Source organism: Corythoichthys intestinalis, chromosome 6 (genome assembly GCF_030265065.1).
Source record: "Corythoichthys intestinalis isolate RoL2023-P3 chromosome 6, ASM3026506v1, whole genome shotgun sequence".
In the NCBI taxonomy this organism is placed as follows: Eukaryota; Metazoa; Chordata; class Actinopteri; order Syngnathiformes; family Syngnathidae; genus Corythoichthys; species Corythoichthys intestinalis.
In genome coordinates this window covers 35,347,402-35,366,618 of record NC_080400.1, presented here as the reverse complement: position 1 = coordinate 35,366,618, position 19,217 = coordinate 35,347,402, and the positions used below count along the sequence as shown (strand labels likewise).

Genomic DNA, 19,217 nt, shown 5'->3' with positions numbered 1-19,217 from the left:
ATTTTATTATTTTTGAATCCATCCAACACTTTTTTATACTTTGCTGCGCTTGAGTGTTCAATTCAAGCATTAATTGAAATCATGACCAAGATTGTGCATTCGAGTCAAGACAAGTGCATACAGGAATACACTTTAGCAACTCATGATTTGTAAAATTCAACTCACCGTCTGCAAACATAAGAAAGCATTAAGGAAATGAAAAAAGAGCAAAAACAAAAATAGACAAAGCATTCATGACAGCTTGACATTTTTCACTCCTTATTCTTAATTTACATCGATAAAACTACATATAATCTACATTACATGTCGTGACAAACAAATGAGGTGGCCTATATGTGAACAACAAAACAGCTGACAACAGAATAAATTTCACAGATGATCGTTGTGTACTGAAAAAAGCTACATTTAAATCAGAAACTAATTTGGAACTTTGAAATCAAGTTCATCACAATCATCAATAAATTATGCACCATTAGGAGTGCCATTTACTTACCTTTAAGGGCAATAACTTTGCTGGCAGGGTTCATAATGGCGCTGTCTGCCGAGATGGGCCTTCGGATGGGGTTGTTGGGATCCGCCATGTCAATAATGACAACCTGGGCCTGTTCACCAACTTTCTCTCTTATGCAGATGAATTTATCTGACTCCATTGTCAGAGTGCTGAAACCAATATTGGCCGGGTTGATTCCCAGATTTTGGAGCTGGAATGTGAAGAGAAAGGGTCTTTCTTAGCAAAATTAGAAATGACAAAGCCCCATCAATGTTGGAAGATACATTTTTCTGTCAGTATAGACAAGTTTCCGAGGTACTTCCGCTTTACTCCTGCATTTCTGCTCGTGACTTCCGTTCTACATGTTCTCTAACCAAAATTACAATGAAACTGGAGCGGCATCACTTATCAAAATCCCTCAAAAAAGACTATTTGGAAATATGGCATCCATTTGCCATCATCACGACATGGGAGAACAACAGAAATAAATGACTAAGAGTCACCACAGTCAAAATATTTTTTATATTTTATTGATTTAATGGCAGTGGAAGGAAACACAATCAAGAACCACAAAATCGCCGAGGCACAGCAACAAAGTTGAATGTGTCCTAATACATGAACACAGGAATTTTGTGTTCATGAAGGCAGATGTGGAACCAAGACATGATGATGATTGTAATTATGATGATGTTTAATATTATTTACCACAACTACCACTGTGGTAAATTGTGATATATTGACCTGTTTTGCACATGCACAAATTGTTTTAAATAAAATAAGAACTGTAATCATGTTGTCTAAGTTTTACTGTGATCAATATCTGCAATAAAAAAAAGCATACTGCTTGTGTTTGTATGGATGCACATGGGTGATAAGCTCATAATACCATAAGTATAATCTAAGTGAAAAATACCATGTAGTAATTAATTCCTTGTACCAACAATATCTGTTGTAGCACTTCTGCATTTGGCAACTGTCATATTATTTGTAATTTCGCCTCATTTTGGTCACTCAGGTGGCAGGCGTATCAATCTCCACCTCATGTTAACACAGGCTGCAAGGACTGTTAGAACTTTGTCCACGAACGATCACCAAAATGTTAAAGAACATATCATTTAGTTTGATCCTTTAAGTCCTAAGAGAGTCACCATCCTTACGTTATTGTCTGCTGCTGGTTTCGATTTTAGGCGTATGGCGAGTAATATCCACACTAGCGCTTTTTTAGCAGCTGATTGCTGATCAAAACATTCCGCTTCCAACCATACATTCCAACGTCGCAGAAATCTCAAAGATAGTGCCGCCCATGTTTTGCTCAGGATGATGCATTATAGTATTTTTGCAAAGACAGAAATAAAACGTTAAAGTAGCACCAATGCATCCTGCCAGGATAATGTATCCTGCCAGGATACATTGGATTCAGTTCAGAGCCTTATTATGTCACAGATGTAGTCTTTAGAACCTTTCATTAGGTGAGCATTTTGTTTAAAAAATGTGAACATCACAATGGAAACAAGCCCCCAGAAGTGGCAATTATAGTTTTCATCCACTGTGACACTTGACAATATGCTGGTCATTCCTAATGTCCTATTTTGTTTTTATTTTTACACAGACACAAAAGAATAAAAATCAATCAAGCATTATCGTTTTTGTCAACAGTAACGAAAATATTTCGGCGATGAACAATTTTTTTCATTACAATGATGTGATGACGAGCTAAAAACGTGGTTGGGAGACTAGAACATAACTAGGCGAATGCTAGTTTTAGTCTGATGAGACGAAAATGTGCCACAGTTCACAACTGCAACATTTTCATAATATAACTATGTGGAGTACATCAGCTTGCATCGTAGCAGTGTTTGGGTCATGTCACACATGTGAGATGTGCTGCGCCTCTCCCTCACCGGAGTTAAGCATACGTTTCAAGCTAGGCTGTGCTCCATCTTGCTTGTTTGGAAACACATGGTAACAAAACTTTAGCGTGGTGAGCATCCTTTTAAATGCCTGTACAATTTATTTATTTATTTTACATATAGTTAGTGGCCTCAAAACGATATATAATAATAATAATATAATCAATATATGTGCATGTATGTTTTATATTAGGGATTCGACTTAAGAGGTATTTTTTTGCTGAAAATGTATGTATGTATGTATATATACATATATATATATATAAATAATTGTATAATATAATATGGAGTTTTTTATTGAGAACTACGTAACAAATATTAAGGGCCGCACGCTAATGAATTTATTTGACATAGTACTCATGGTGTCTTGTACAACTAATAGTTTTGTAAGACTTTTGTGCCAATTGAGTCGGTATGTTTCTCGACTCATCACAACTATCATTATTGGGAATGTAATATGTTGCCGTCCCAACCCCGCTATAACGCCAAAAATGCAGCATAAACTATAGCGAGTAATATACGCGACATTACACGTTTATATTCATCTTCTGAATCCAGTGAAGCTGCGATTAGATGACGTGACTGCTGGCATCCATCACGACACAATTGTGACGATCCTAGCCCACATTTAAAACATCAAGATTCATGCAGGTCCAAATCGTGCTGCTGGAACATGTAATTGTTTAGTGAAATTGCATGTGTCTAATACGCAAGTGTTGCTAAATTGGACAGCACGGTGACAGCGGATGAGATGCCAGCCAAGAAGGCTATTTGTTAGCCGATGCTAAACGGGGGAGGGGAGGTCATTCATTTGCTGCAGGTATTGACGATAGCTCGGGCAGCAAGCTGTCAAACGACCCCGTCGTGAGGCACTCCATGTTAAAAAAAAAAAAAAAAAAAAAAGTCGCGCGTTTCAATGACCAACCAGTTTTGCCTGCGTACCTGTAGGTGCTCCTGGAAGCGGATAGGCAGGATTTGCGTCATGCTGTTTTCCTCGGTGTTCTCCAGAGTGCTGAAATGTTAGCCGCTGTGCTAGCTAGCACAGTAGCAGCACCGCGTCAGCTTACGACCTCCTTGCGTTCCGTGTAGGTCGGAGCGAGTCCGTAGAAATAAAAACGATAAAAATGCTCTGCTTGTAATAGAGCCACCCAAACGTCGGGGCCGTAAAGATGCGCAATGTGTCAACTTATCGTTTCTGCTCTCTGTACTGCAAGATGGATAGCGGCTGTGGCTACGGCTGATCTGTCCAAATTCCGCAATGGCGGCGGAAACGGTTTTGAGTGGCTTCCCATCCGGAAGCATCAGAGCAGCTCTAGAAGGGCTGAGCTCATTTCGGTAACAATTCCAGTTACATTTTCTTCACTAATGTCATTCCCTCCTCCGTTTAAAATCTTATGTGCATTTTAGATCAACTTGTAAATCCTACAATGGACCACGTTGAGGGGATATGTATCAAAAAGCAAATCATTTCAAACCATCACTCTGCGTGACGTCACCAACTCTAGCAAAACTACATCTTTTGGTGAGCATCAACTCCACATAGGGTGCTCTGTACAACTACAATAGTTGCATAAAGACGTGTTCTAAAGTAATTGAAAATGCACTTTATCACAAAATTTTAGGTTGCAAAAAGACAAGACAAAGAAATGAATTTCAAGAAGCAGCTGTATTCAACTATAAAGCCATTTCTAATCCAGTGTCTCTAAGGCGTTTTTATATTTCAGTGTAAAAAGCCTAGACTATTAGAAAAAAACCGAAAACCCAAAATACCTCGATTTAATTTGAAAAAAATCAAAAGAAAAACAAAATCCCCATTCACCAGTCATTTTAATTAAAAATAGAAAAAACAATTCATTTGCGCTTAACACGTTCCCTCAAAACAAATATATATTTATCCATATATATATATATATATTTATATATTCATTCTCAAGGCAGTTGGTCACGGCCAAATTAATTGACCTATTCATGGCCATGTTTTTCATCAAAAAAGTAGAAAATATAGTTAAGAATTGGAAAAAAAAAAAAAAAAAAAAACAGCAGAAGCACAGTTTAGAACCACTGCACTGGCCAATAACAAATATTTCTTTTAGACCGTGAGGGGGGGAAAAAAGTCTTATCAAGGCAGTGTGGCACATGCTCACACTTGACTCTGGAACAAGTGCAATGCAAAGAATACATTTCTCACACGTCATAAAACGATAACACACTCCCCATTCACAGCATTCTGGTTGTCCATCAGCATCCATTTTCTCCTTCTTGCAGCAGTGAAGGCTTTGTGCTGTGCCAGGAGATGTAAATCCACGTGGTGAACTACACTGCACAAGTCAGGGCGATGGGATTCTCTGCTTTCACCCCAATTACTGATTTTTTTGTCTTTCAATAAGCATTATATGAAATAAACTACCAGTGGATGTCTGACCAAAGTATTTATAGTCGTCTTTGAGGCTTTGCATGCGAAGGCAGAATAGTAAAATCCCAACACTCCAGCATCTTGCTGTTACAGTAAAAATGTGGCAAATACCTTATCCCTGAATACTGCTTTATCAAAACACAAATAGCAGAAAGACCCCAGATATGAAGATTCAAGGGTGACAACAATTTGGTGATGTGGCTGCAGCTGTGAACTCGGCTGATTCTCATACAGGACACAATGGAGTACGGACAAATAAACGGGAAAAAACAGGATCACCGGACAAGTGAATGATCTTTGAACATGTTGGATGGCGCCCTGAGAAAGTTCCCTGGGTTACCATTTACATCAAGAGTATGAATGCATGGTGACACGAAGCAATGCTTTTAGGAAACAAAAAAAACAAAATGAGAGATCCCTGGGCTACATTAGAGGTCGCACTGAAGCAAAGGTCCCAGCAGGCCTCCATCAATCATATCCCTCTGCTACACCAGATGAGCATCAAAACTATGTGCTTCTCTTTTGCAGCTCCTGAATAAATGCTGTGAAAGAGGAGATGCACAAACCATAAGGGCCAACATTTTGGTAACACGTATATACGTAAAACAATTGAAAATGGTGGCCTTATTTACTAATGCATGCTGTGGCACAAATAATTGCTTATGTTGTAGGGATGTCCCGATCGCATATTTTTGCACCAGTGTCAGAGTCCGAGTCACCTGATTTTGAGACTCTACCCATTGAGTCCTGATCCGATACGGGAAAAAGTTTGAACAAAAATTCCAAAAATGTTGCAGTACTGTATTTTTTTACAGTACTTCCTCTTCCGCTTTTGCCGGGAGTTTTGCGGAGTATAAAACTTATATATATTTGTTTCTTTTGGAAATCCCATTGTATTTCCGGATAATTGTGTTACTTTTTAGCTTTTAAGGAAAAAAAAAAAAAAATATATATATATATATATTTAAATTAAAAACCAAATCCTTTTCACCTGATTCCGATCCTCTGAAAAATGGCACGATCGGCATGACTTCCGACCACGTGATCGGATCGGGGACATCCCTACTATGTTTCCCACTTAAACATCAACTACAAACACCCTCTAACTTGGTAGTTGTAACTGCTAACCTTAGCAGAAATGGCACCTGTAAAGCTGCGATTTATAGCAGTTTGACGAGAAAGTGATAAATATTCTCACCTCTGATTATTTCCTCCTTTACTTTTTGAAGTTCTTTTCGCACTTCCTCAAGGATTTCCTGTAGAAAAATTGCCAAGAGTCACAGACAGAACACAGAAAGAAGAGAGCCTTAATTTTGGACTAGAAGGAGACAGAGAGCAGAATCTTCCCTAATCAAGTTACCTGTTTCATTTTTTCTAAATCTGAGTCATCGAATCCACTTGTGTCATTACTGTTGTTTGCAGGCTTCACCCTGTGCAATGAAAGTAAATAAATACACATAAGCATTAGAACTAAAGAAATGGGGATTGGGTTATCATTGTGTTGTGCAAAAAACAAGAAAAAAACGATACATTGCAATTACAAGTTAATTTTCAATTGTACACTCAGTGAAATGTCAGTCAAGGCTCACCTAATTTATATATGTATATTCTTTTCTTTTTTAATTCATTAAACTGTCAGATATTTAAAATTGTTTATACCACAAAGTTATCAATATATATTCATTTTCTTAAAACAACTACAGTAACCGCAGTACAACCGTAGTAACATTCTTCAACACCAGCTAAGAAACTGTCAAAGTGGCAATAATTTGACCAACAGGGGGCAGCACAAACAAAGGGTCTTCACGTATCCTATTGAAGTTCAATAAATAAATCATGCTATGGAACTTCTGATTAATGGAACATCACAGCAAACACCAAGTGCTCTCTTTCTTTTGCTCTATCAACTGTAAGCAGTGATGTTCAGTGGGCAGGTAGAGAAAAAGCAAAGGTAGTGAAAGTCACAGTGAATGAGATACTATGTATACCTGGAACTTTGAGATAATGAGGAGGTGGAGTCCATGCTCTTGGGAATGGAGTTATTCCTGTTAGTGAGACATACACACACTCTCCTCTTAGAATAGAAAGGGTTACTTAGCACAGCATACTTGAACAACACTAGAAATGGAAAAAAAAAAAACATGCACATGGTTGTGAAGTTGCATGCGCTCTGATGAAGGACAACACAAATCGTGAGTTTATACACACACGATGGTGAAATAGATTGATAATGACAGCTTGGTAAAACGTTGAAAATTATTTACCTGGTCATGGTGGATGAGGATTTCTCCCAAGGTCTTCTCGTGGTCTCTGACAAAGAAAGCATGAAAAATATAAACGTTGCATTTGTTTAAGAATAGGCAAACAGTTAAAATTAAGGCTTCTCACCACTTTGACCCTGAGGCTCCAAATCCTCCTGTGTTGAAAAAAAGGCCAATATTAAATAATTGTGAGCAAAGTGTAATTTTTTTTTTTTTTTTTTTGAAGGGGCGCTTTGTTGACTGTTTAATTAGCAAACAAGCAGGTACGTACATTATCCTGTGCCTTCATAGGTACTTTCTCTCCAGTGTCAGCTGCTTTTCTCCTGAAGTAACAAGGAATTTAGTTTTTAACTCAAAAGCTCCATTCTTTGCTTCAAACCATTCTAATTGTTCTTCAAATGATTAAGACTTAAGGGAATATTAATCATGACCACAAATGTTTGAATTGTAACAAGTAACAGACATCCATTATTTTTGGACATGTAGAGCTCTGGAAAATCTACCTTCGAGCTAAGATGGCGCTCATCTCACCCATCAGGTCCCCACCTCCTCCAATGGAAGAGTTGCTGCTACGACTAGCGTCCGCTCTGCCAACTGGAGCTGACGCTTCCTCCTGCTGAGCGAAGAAAATGTTCACAATATGTTAAATAGCTACTACGTTACAGGAACATCAGTTGGCCAACAAAGTAGAACTGTGACAGTTTGGTCTAACGACCCAAATGAGGCTGGTGTTGTCACAGCTTGTAGCTCAATACCAGCACTGAAATGATACCACCGCAAGAATTGTGGAACAATAGTTGACAAAACAACTTTACATTTTTTATATTTGTAGTAATCAAAAAAATATTAGAATAACAATTAAGATAATTTTAGAATAATCGAAAATCTTTAAGCAGTAACATTTGAACACCAACCGTTGAACATTTTTAAGTGCTATTCAAAATAAGAAATTACATCAAACAATTGTGAAAACACCCCCCTCCTTTTTTTTTTTTTTGATAAAGTTTAAACTCCTGCAGATTAATGTCTAGTTATACTTTAAAATGTAAACAAATAACAATTAAGCCATCAAAGTAAAAAAGTAAATCATGGAACCAATTTATAAGGTTTAAAATTAAATCATGTAATCAATCTAAGATCAAAACATTCTCGGGAAGATGTTTAACAGCTAAACCCTGTGCACCTGCACAGAAATCTGATCCCTCACAAAAATACTTTTTATTTGTCAAAACATTTTTTTTTTTTTTTCCTAAGTGAACACACTTTTTTATTCTTGGGAAATTTTTTCTCTCATCATGTCAATACATGACTTCCTGGCTACAAAGCCAGACAATCGCTGTGTGGTTCCTGTACACCCCTCAGCCTGCCCCCTGGAGCCGAGGTTCTCGAGCTCAAAAGTGTAGACAAGGGCACTCCAATGTTAAAGTCCTTACTTTATACTCACTTTAGATACTTTGCGGAGTTTTGCTCCAGCCAGTGCAGCAGCCAAGCCCCCAGCTGCTCCACCATCTAAACCCCCCCCTTCGTTTGATGGCAGAGGTGGCGGAGGCGGGGGTCCTCCAGAGCCAGGTGGTGGAGGTCCTGGGGGGGGCGGAATACCTGAGGCAGGTGGAGGCCCTGGTGGAGGAGGAGGGGCAGGTGGAGGAGCAGGGCCTCCGGTGGGCATAGGTGGAGCGGGTGGGATGTGTGCTAAAGGGGGGGGGGGGGGATAAATAAATAAAAAGAAAAAAAAGAAATGAAGTTGCTCTTAGTGCATCTTATTGACCTTGAATAGCTCTTGTGTAATATGGGTGACCTGTCAAGATTCAAGGAAATGCTGACAGTCACGTGTCCCACAATACATAGCCTTAGCAGAACTCTGACTAATGCAAATTTTGTAGCGCCAATGCATTTTATACTCTGTCACGATTACCATGAGGTAAATGTGCCCAATCTAATAAAATCCATTCCAACAAAAGGTGGAAGGGAAAAACCCTATGTATTTGGTTCTACTCATCTGGATATTTTTTCTGACCTGCTGCAGCTTGTCTTTCTCTCTCTAATCTCTCCCTTTCCTGGCGCTCTCGCTCCTGTCGCTCTCGCTCCTGTCGCTCCCGTTCTTGCTGTTCCAACCTCTGCTGCTCCAACCTGCAAATGCATAAGAAATGTCAACTTTTTGTATGTGTCATTTCTTAGCATGCTACAACAAAAGATTTTGAAGTACAGTGTGCCTTCCATATAAATTTTGGTTGGTGCACAACTGTATTATACTGCTTCAGTAAAGCACTCAAGACATATATTAAACATTCACTAAATCCATGAATGAAACAAATACATTAATAAATAAAATAATTGCAATGTTGAAAGATAAAGAAAAATTGACAAATGCAGTACGTTGATGCACTAATGCGTCTTATAATCAGGTGCGCCTTAAGTATGAAAATAAACTCGTTCATTTATGACGCGCCCTATAGACCAGTGTCAAGCACCCACAGTAATTAAAGAATTTTGTTGCAAGATAAAATGTCGGATATGTGCCAGATCTATTACGGCTCAAAAAACACAATTCTGTAGTTTCTGTGGCAGAGGCTTAAATTTGAATGTGATCCAAATAAATCCAAACAGACGGACCACTATTAATCCCTGAAACCCCCAATGGGATACAATAAACAAGCTATTGTCCAACATATTGGAGGATGTATCCAACATCCACTTAAGTCAATCAGTTATAGTAGTAAAATCACGAATTCCATCAACTTAAGTTTCATTATAAAATATATAACATAATGTACACTGCACAACTTGTGTTGTCACCAAGAAGTACACAGATGGGCACTGTGGCCTAATTCGAGCTGCTTCACTTCTCTTCGACTAAGTCCTCACCACATCTGGCATTCTGCAGCATGTATGCAGCACAGCTAACATACAACAGAAAAAAACATAAAAATATACAATCACAGTCGTAGCCATTTAAATCATTTGCTCCATCAAACGAAGACAGTAGCGTTGGGTTGATCATGACCAAATCAATTTGACAAGTTTGATTCTAGTAGTTGATCATAATTCTCACAATTTTTGCACTCATCCTGTCTAAAAACAGGAGTGTGAATAACATTGACCTGCATGTAAATCTGTGATGGATTTTGAAGGTTTTAATGGGAGTGCTTTATTCTTTAAGCCACAGCATGGCAGCAACCAGCAGGACAAACACCGGTTTGACAGACAGTCTCGTAAGCCAATCACAGACCTTTTAGTCTAAATGAGATTAAAGGTTAATGCCAAGTCCATGCGGGCCAGCTAATGGAGGAACAGATAAATGGATGAAGAGAAGGTGGAGCTCATGTGAAATGTGTCAGGCTTGCTGTCTGTTTAACCTTTGACCTACAGGAGCTGACAGAGTTTAGCAGTGTCAGGCTAATACCATGAAATCCTGTGCATATGTTTGTGTGCAAAAGTGCCAAGAGGACTTAGGTTGCCTGACATGACTACAGATTGTTAAATGAACTCAATGGTGAATAAAATCTTTAGGTATGGTATCACTTGAAAGAACAAAAGAAAAGCTATGGAGCAGCTCTTTACCTACAGAAAAAAAAAAAATGCAAATTTGGTTTATAATATGTCCAACTAATAACTTTTGGGATTAAAACAAACACGGAATTAGGTCCAGGATCCAGGAATGTAAACATATATCATTGATAATACTTGTATTTGTGAGCATTTAAAGACTATAATGGATTATTCACGCGTGTGGGCATTTAAAGACTAAATCAAGATCTGTTACCTCCTCTGCTGCTCGATCTCTTCAGGAGATGGACCATTTGATATTGGCCGTGGAAGTGTCGCGTAACCTGCCAAAACAATACACAAAACATCATACATTAAATGCAATAGGTTACTAAAGATTCAATCATCCCTGACGAAAAGTACCTTTTATTACACTCCTTATTTTGCTTTTAACAGAGGTAGAAGACTCAAAACAAATATCTACTTCTTATATGGTTTTGCTCAGATTAAAAATAATAGTTCTGTAATGTTTCTCACTTTAATAGGAGATGCAGAAATCTGCATCTCCTATCTTCCTAGTAACATAGTAAGGTAGTTTGTTCTAATTTTTAAATTTTATACTAAAATCAAACCATCAACCAACAGTAGACATCAATTTGACAAGACTACAATAAATAGATTCCAATATGAGGGAAGCAAGTAGGATGATAGGATATGCTGCTTATGAGGGTGAAAGACATTAGGTATGAACCAGCACCTGCATCTGCCACAGAGTTGAGCACCTCCAGAGCATGTGACATGCCATTGGCAAAAAGAGCAGCATCCTCCTTGCTGCCAAAGTTGAGCCCCCACACCTGTCGTGCATCCCGCCACTGATGAAAATTTGGTGTGGCTTGGTTGTACTTTAGCCCTCTCACGATAGGGCAGTTTATAACCACCTGTAAAAGACAGCAAAGGTTCTGGTCAAAACCTTGACTCTCTCCTCTAATCAAATAGGCAAGAAAATTGAGAATTTGAGTAGTTTCTATATGATTAGCGAATCACTGGTTTGAAAACGACAAAATCATGCTTAACACGTTATGATTCTTCATTGAATCCAGCAGGTGGCGTCAACCTGAATGATGAATGAAGAGGAAAACAATGTTGAGGATTTGAGTTGTCCAAGTGTGCTACCACTGACAAGCAATTTCACTATTTGCTTAACATCCTCTGGACTCCACAGAGCACAAACAAAGAGAAGAGGGTGAGTATCAGAGAGCAAAATGCATTGGGAGGGAAAAACTGGAAAGATGCATTATTACATAGTTGCCACTTGGTGATCTCAGTCGCCACTATTTAGAGATACAAAGAGTAAAGGGTTCAAACTGAGAAACAAGCACATTTCCCAAACTGTCACAGGAAATACTTGAACAGGACAACTATCTCACAGGAAACATCGTCCACATTAAGGCTCCGTCTCTGGGGAGCACTTTAGTTTGGTGAGAGACGCTGAGGCAGCAGGCAGGAGGGTAGTCAAGAATAGATCCCTACAAACTCACTTAACCCTTGTTACTGAAACTTGATGTCACCACATTTATCTAATGTTATCTTATGAGTCATGGTCTTGTAATAACTAAACTTGATTGCACTGGAATTGAATCACATTGATACAACCTGACATCTTGTCATCGAAAGTGAAGGAAATGAAAAACCCTTAACACAAAAACCGCATTCCCAAAAAGTAAGTACGCAATACCAAATCATGAATAAAAACAATGCAATGTTGATGTGCAAAATTTCAATATTATTACAAATTACAACAACAAATTAAATATTTAATCTGTGGAAATTGATAATTTTAAAGGAAAAAAATGTTGCTTCAAATTTAATGGCGTCACCAAATCTTAAAAAAAGTTGGGAGTCGGGACATGTAGAAATAAAAGGGATAAAGTGTATTGCACATACAACAAATACCTGAAGAAAAAATTACTACTAATTGGGTCTACTGGTAACATGACTGACCAGAAGCCAAGATGGATCAAGGATCATCAATTGACGTTTCGCATACTCTGTCTCCTGAAGAGCCATCTACCAATCATTACGTCCTGGAAACCATTGTTAAGGGAGCAGGATGTGACAAACTCTCAGATGCCCTATTGCGTAATTGATTGATTTGGTGGTTTTGAGATCGCCTAACTGCCATAAAACTTTACAGAGCAGGACGAAAAGGCTCAACACGTTGCATACGTCCAAAATGGTGAAGCGATGCACCTATGGAATATCTTAATTGGACATGATGTACCACAGGAGTATATCAGTAAGAATTAGAGGTGTAATGGTACACAACAATCTCGGTTCGGTACATAACTTGGTTTTGAGGTCACGGTTCGGTTCATTTTCAGTACAGTAAGAAAACAAAATGCAAAATATAATTGTGCTAGTTGTTTATTACACACCTTTGTGCTTTCAACAATAGGAACATTAGCCTATACAAAGCAAGAATTCTACTCAAAAAGTCGCGGGTATTTAAAGATAATCCAACAACGATTTGCCTTTCAGACCCCGCGTATTGGTCAGCTTTCTTTCTGAAAGAAAGAAGAAAAAAGAAGTCCTGTGCTAAAGAGAAAAGCAACCCCAATGACAAAGATTTTACCATGTATTTTACAAATGAAATGCCTCAATGAATCATTTTTTTTCTTATGAACAGTTTTCAAAAGCTTCATTGGTGGATTTTCTAGAGTTAAAGCGCCATACAGAAATTAATAAATTTAATTGTGTAAGCAGGATCTATATATTATTCTTATTATTTAATTACAGGTGTTTTAGCTCATTTCAATTTATTTTATTTAAATGGGGTATTATTTATTTTATTATGTGTTTATATTTTACAAATGTGACGTAGTATTCATTTATATTGTAAATTTTATGTTGTATAACTTTAGTTTCTATAGGAATATTAGTTCCTGTTTTGTTGTGGTAGGAGGGTTTTGTATTGAACACGGGGCCGTGTTGGTTATTATTATAGCAGAGAAGACAGCAGTAAATCAACAAAGACAAGTCAACTGTGCCCCGATCTACCACTCAAGAGATCTGATGGACTCAAAAAGTGGGTTACGATTGGATATTAGTTTGAAAATCGACCAGATCCACCGTATTTTTACACGAGTGACTTCCGGTCTGCCCGATTCTAGCTACCGGTAGTAGTATTGACGCAGGAGGGTCGCGTCTCGCGTCAAATAATAAACTCTGCCGTTCTTTTCGCGTGCGTCGTGTTGAGCCGCTTCTGGGACACGTCTAACACGCGGTCGCACTGCAACTGGTGTGCATTGGCTAATTGACTTTAACGCCCGCGTTTCACTGCGTTCTCGCGGCGGCCACGCTGTCGCGCCGTTGACGTTTCTGGGTTATACTGTCCTACAGTGTTGGTCTTCATTATAGTAGAGAAGATGGAAAAAATATAATCTACACAAAGAAACTGTAACCCGATCGACTCACAGCCTCGAAAAGTAAGGGTTACATTACATTACGTCAGAAACTCGTTCGGTACGCCACCGTTCCGAACCGAGCACCACGTACCGAAACGGTTCAATACAAATACATGTACTGTTACACCCTTAGTAAGAATGTGATTCCCTTCCCGAAGCCGAAAACAACTGGATTCCGATCACCAGCTAACGCTCCACAAAATAAATCAGCATACATGCGTTTTGTCTTAAGGTCAGATTAAGCTAACACCAGAGGCTAAGTAGCGAGCTGTCTTGCCTAACTTGCACGTAGAGGCAAGAACATTTATAAAACTGGTTATCAACGTTGTAGTGACTTATTGTATATTATTCCTTACTAGGACGTAATCACTACAACATCTATGATGCTCTAAGTATAGCTGTTTCATTAGCTAAAGTTAACTTGATGTCTTCATTCGCAATCTTTCTATGAGTGGGCTAACATTAAAGCGATGCTTCCTCTTTTTAAGCAAATACTGTCTTTGTAAGCACCTAGAACTTAATGTGTTTTAATTTTTCATGAAACGTTTTGTAAACTGACACCATATTAACCCCCATATTAACAACAAGAAATACTGTATATTGAACGCCTACACTAACTATGAATATGTTGGTGTTATCGTCAGCTAGATGTATTTCCGATTGTCACCATGTGGGGGGCCTGTTAACGAGGGAAAGGGGGGGGGGGAGTGTAGAAGATAAGTGATTGGGAGGGGTGGAGTGTACACAAATCAGCCCTGTGATCTAGAACCCAGTAATCCCATATAACCCATATTATCTTAACACAGCCTCCTCTAAGTGTTGAACCTTTTTGCTTTTGTCACGACAGCCTGCTACAATTTAAAAAAAAATATTTTCGACATATATCAGCTGCAAATTGTAAACACTTTTGCCTCAATCTGGAGGTTGTTACACTGGTATTGCTCCAAAATATATCACTTCAAACATTCCGGTATACATCTGGCTGCATTGCAATGGCTTGTGCCGTTGGAGTGACAAAGCTTGTCAGCTTGGGGGGGGCAGAGCATTTGCGAAAGGTCAATTCCTCCAATGTTGCGCAGATAGAGTGAAGTAATATCACAAAAGTGTTTCCCAACGAAACATTGCAGTTTGAAGTCACCATCTACAGTGAATAACATCATCCGAAAATCCAGCAAATATGCAACAATCTGTATGCCTAAATGTCAAGTAGCAGAGATGATTAACGATGACCGACGTAATTTTGACCATGTCGGTTTTTTTAATGAAACGAAAAAAAGTATTTTCAGCCCGCTTTGAAGATGTGTTCGGCTATGCTCATTCCACTTTAAGAAAGTACAGCCAGTGTGCATATGTGTGAAGTCACGTCAGTATCAGGAAATCAAACAAACAGAAGAAGCCTGTTTCTTGAAACCGTTATGATAACACTAACACTACAAGTGAACTTGATGGAGTCGGATAATATTGAAACAGCTATCGGTAGCCAGGCCACAGGCATTTCTAATATAACATTAGACGACGCTCATAGTGTGGTGTTGGTGCCAAGAAAGAACTATGTCGGTTGTCTGGAAAAATTTGGGATTCGAGAAGGACGATGAACCATGGAGCGGTACATTTCATAGACAATATGCGGGAGCTGCTGAGCTGCTGGATACAGCCCATTTCTCGGACGACCACACGGGTGAAATGATTGCTCAGGCCCTGAAACAAATTTTCTCTTCGTGGAACGTGAAGTTGCCATCACCACCTGTGACAGCGGCTCTAACCTTGTCGAAGCGGCTGAACTTAATGAGTGGATTGGGCACGGACTGCATCGAGCAATCAGTATGTCGCATTATTTTGTATCTGTGTGTGTGTGTGTGACTTCCTAACCCTGATAGCTTTTATGATGGTGCAATTTTACCATTTACAATCAGCTCTGCATTCAGCATAAAGTTTAATCCAACAGTGGAGCCTATAATATGACTTTTTAATGACCACAGCTATTTCTCTGAAAGTGCTTGCTTTATTCTGTATCATTGCTGCCATCATAAAAATCTTAAATGTTTCATTGGCATAAGAGTTAGAGCAGTATAGCACAATGTGTGTGTGATGCGTGTGTGCATGAGTGTATTTCAGAAAATGCTCCGGAAAAATCCCCTGAAACCTTGAAGTAAACACTTGTGTTGGGTAATCGTGTCACAGCAGCCATTAACAATAAGTTGTCTGATACTCTGTCCACTGTTTGAAGTGCACTTTTCAAGCCCTCTTGCTGTAAGTCATTTGTGTTACAATTACATTTTTGCACAGTGACCATAGCAATATTTATAATTGTTCAAGTCATACAAGCCGTTATAAATGTTCATACTTGAATGCTTATTGTATACATGATACTTTTATATACTTAATGTTTACATTGCATCAACAGTTGTTAAATATGTTAAATTGAAAGCTGGTAAACAAATCAAGGAGAAACAGTTCATTTGTATTTCATGCACATTCAGATCTTCAAATTATATAGCAGTCTGCTCGGGCGAATTTATCAACATTTATCGTTATCGAGGTAAATCTGCTCATTTTACCATGATAAGTACTGAAGGCCGTATCGCTCAGCCCTAGTGTCAAGGCCTAAAAACTGTACTGGATGGCCATGATCTTGGACCCTTGGCACTACAACACAAATAGGAATTCTCATAAAATGGGATAAGCAATACTTCCAGAAACCATTGTCAGGGAACATAATCCATTATGCCATCTGTAGTTGCCAGCTGAAGCTCTTCATTGCATAGGGTTAATTTAAAATGAAGTGTGGCAAAGTGGAAAAAAGTTCTGTTGCGAGACGAATCACGATTCGGAGGTCATTATGGAAAACTGGTACACCACGTCACCTAGAATAAATAGGACAAGGACAACCCAAATTGCGATCAGCGCTAATTTCTTAAGTCTGCATCTATGATGGTATGGAGTTGCATAAATGTGTGTGGCATGGGCAGCTTGCAAATCAAGAAAGGAACCATCAATGCATTCAGATATATTCAGGTTCTATAACATACAGTGCTGCTCGAAAGTTTGTGAACCCCACAGCGATGGTCAGATTTTTTGTAAAAAAAACTAAAATAACCTTATTAAATGTTAAGTTAAACCCAAATCCACAATACTGACATTCCAAATAATGGACTGAAACAAAAGAAATAGTTATATTGTCATTCTTTATTTAACAAAAGTGGTTGATTTCAGAAAAACTCAGATATCATGTGTGCAAAAGTATGTGAACCCCTTTAGTTAATAGGATATTGCGCCTCCTTTTGCAGAGATTACCTCAACCAAACGGTTTCTGTAGTGACTAATCAGCCTCTCACATCTACTTTGGGGGATTTTTGCCCATTCTTCCTTGCAGAACGCAGTCAGTTGAGAGAGGTTTGATGGGCGTCTGGCATGAACTGCTCGCTTCAGGTCCCGCCACAGCATTTCAATGGGATTTAGGTCAGGACTTTGACTGGGCCAGTCCAGAACACGAATCTTCTTCTTTTTCAGCCATTCCTTGGTTGTATTGCTGGAATGCTTTGGATCATTATCATGTTGCATGATCCACCTTCTGCCAAGCTTTAACTTCAAAACAGATGGCGTCAGGTTATGTTCTAGGATTTGACAATATTCCTCAGAATTCATGATTCCCTGGACTATGTGGAGTTGTCCAGGTCCTGAGGATGAAAAGCAAGCCCAGATCTTGACATTCCCACCTCCATGCTTCACTGTTGGGAGAAGGTTCTTTTGGTGGTATGCAGTGTTGACTTTTCGCCAGACATGGCGGTTTTGGTTGTGACCAAACAGTTCAATTTTGCACCTACATCAGTTGATGAAAACTCTTTTTAATTTAGTCTCGACAACACAACTGTTAAAAAAACAAAAAAAAAAAACTACTGAATTGATTGATTAGGAAATCAGGTTGAAATAATAGAAAATTCCAAAATGTTGAGGGGGTTCACAAACTTTTGAGCAGCACTGTATGCTCCCATACAGACATCGTCTCTTTTAGAGAAGACCTTGCTACAAATGCAAGGAATGGCATTTTATACCCGGATCAGAGGGACTCGTGCAACTGTTTGGAGTTTGCAGTTCGGCTGTTCACGTCACAGGGTGCCTATTGAGCGAGTCGTGCAATGTGAACATGTGAGGGTTTAATCCAAGTTGGGTTCAAATACATTGCGCAGTGTTCGCCTGCCGTACGTAACAAATACATCCAGACCAGATAAGACAAAATATTATAGATTAAAAATAAAAACTGATGGTAACATGTCCACAAGCCATATGAAAGATGAGGAAATGAATAAATTATACATGCATGCACAAAAATTTCTAATTAGTTCAAACACATAGCCCAAAGCTAGTAACTTCACCTGCTGGTCTGTCTGCATCTTGCGTCCCACTATTCGGAAGGCATTGGTGGAGGGGTTGTGATAGATCTGGACTCTGCTGAAGGTCTGTGGTCCAGCCCCTGCTGGCAGCCACTTCTTATTTCCATCATCATATACCATCACAGTGGCCCGCGCCTGGCAGATACTCGACTCACTACAAAGAAAAAATTGAGAATGTTATACAACTGAATATACAGTAAGTACACTTAACATAACTATCAGTGCACCAATATCTACACCAGCCAAGTTACAGTAAGACCATGTAAATATCTGTTAATTTGGTCCGCTAGTCTTTGAAAAGTAATTTTATACTTGCCATCTGTATTTGGTATTGGGATTCATTAGTAATACAAGTGTACCTACCTAAAGTCTAATATACAGCTGTGTTTGAAATTATTCAACCTCCGCTACAATGTAGTGTAGTAGCATGACATATAGACTTGTAAAATCAAGAATTGCGTTGTCTACATTACACTCCTCATTTAATCGGAATATGAATTAGATTAAAGGAACCCTACCTAAGAATTGCTTCAATTATTAATTAAATGGCCGTAATATTTCAATAGTTGTTTTTGGGAAATACTTCTTAGTTCTCAATGGTTAAGTCTAGGTCTTCCCTATTTTAATAGTCGGTGGGCAGCCCATTTTAGTATTTTTTTTAAATTCTGTGTTCACAACGGATGTCTCACCATTCACCAATCAGCCAAGTACAAGAGAGCCAATTACTGTTTTCGTTCAGGTTGCCAGAGCTCTGCAGGCTACATAAACAAAGGCTGCGACAACTTTACAAAATGTCAGCATTACC

General features: G+C 38.7%; 2 protein-coding genes across 5 annotated transcripts in view; both read right to left on the bottom strand.

Moving 5' to 3' along the window:
• The window catches only part of LOC130917168 (clathrin heavy chain 1-like), a 30,276-nt gene extending 26,448 nt beyond the window's left edge, over window positions 1–3,828 (bottom strand). For 2 of the 3 annotated variants that reach the window (XM_057838277.1, XM_057838279.1), the window contains exons 1-2: window positions 3,343–3,828; window positions 494–701 (exon numbers count right to left, since the gene is read on the bottom strand). In XM_057838277.1, coding sequence (XP_057694260.1) covers window positions 494–701; window positions 3,343–3,384 — 250 coding nt within the window. In that variant the 5' untranslated portion in view covers window positions 3,385–3,828. The remainder of the gene's footprint in view (window positions 1–493; window positions 702–3,342) is intronic. The other variant, XM_057838278.1, reaches the window with a different exon arrangement.
• A 219-nt stretch (window positions 3,829–4,047) lies between these two features.
• Window positions 4,048–19,217, bottom strand: part of vaspb (vasodilator stimulated phosphoprotein b) — a 41,145-nt gene continuing 25,975 nt past the window's right edge. The window contains exons 2-14 of one of the 2 annotated variants that reach the window (XM_057838282.1): window positions 18,395–18,566; window positions 11,315–11,495; window positions 10,835–10,901; window positions 9,089–9,201; window positions 8,519–8,763; window positions 7,578–7,687; window positions 7,346–7,397; window positions 7,202–7,229; window positions 7,078–7,123; window positions 6,802–6,858; window positions 6,174–6,243; window positions 6,012–6,069; window positions 4,048–5,355 (exon numbers count right to left, since the gene is read on the bottom strand). In XM_057838282.1, coding sequence (XP_057694265.1) covers window positions 5,321–5,355; window positions 6,012–6,069; window positions 6,174–6,243; window positions 6,802–6,858; window positions 7,078–7,123; window positions 7,202–7,229; window positions 7,346–7,397; window positions 7,578–7,687; window positions 8,519–8,763; window positions 9,089–9,201; window positions 10,835–10,901; window positions 11,315–11,495; window positions 18,395–18,566 — 1,234 coding nt within the window. In that variant the 3' untranslated portion in view covers window positions 4,048–5,320. Of the gene's footprint in view, window positions 5,356–6,011; window positions 6,070–6,173; window positions 6,244–6,801; window positions 6,859–7,077; window positions 7,124–7,201; window positions 7,230–7,345; window positions 7,398–7,577; window positions 7,691–8,518; window positions 8,764–9,088; window positions 9,202–10,834; window positions 10,902–11,314; window positions 11,496–18,394; window positions 18,567–19,217 lie in introns of both variants that reach the window. The other variant, XM_057838280.1, reaches the window with a different exon arrangement.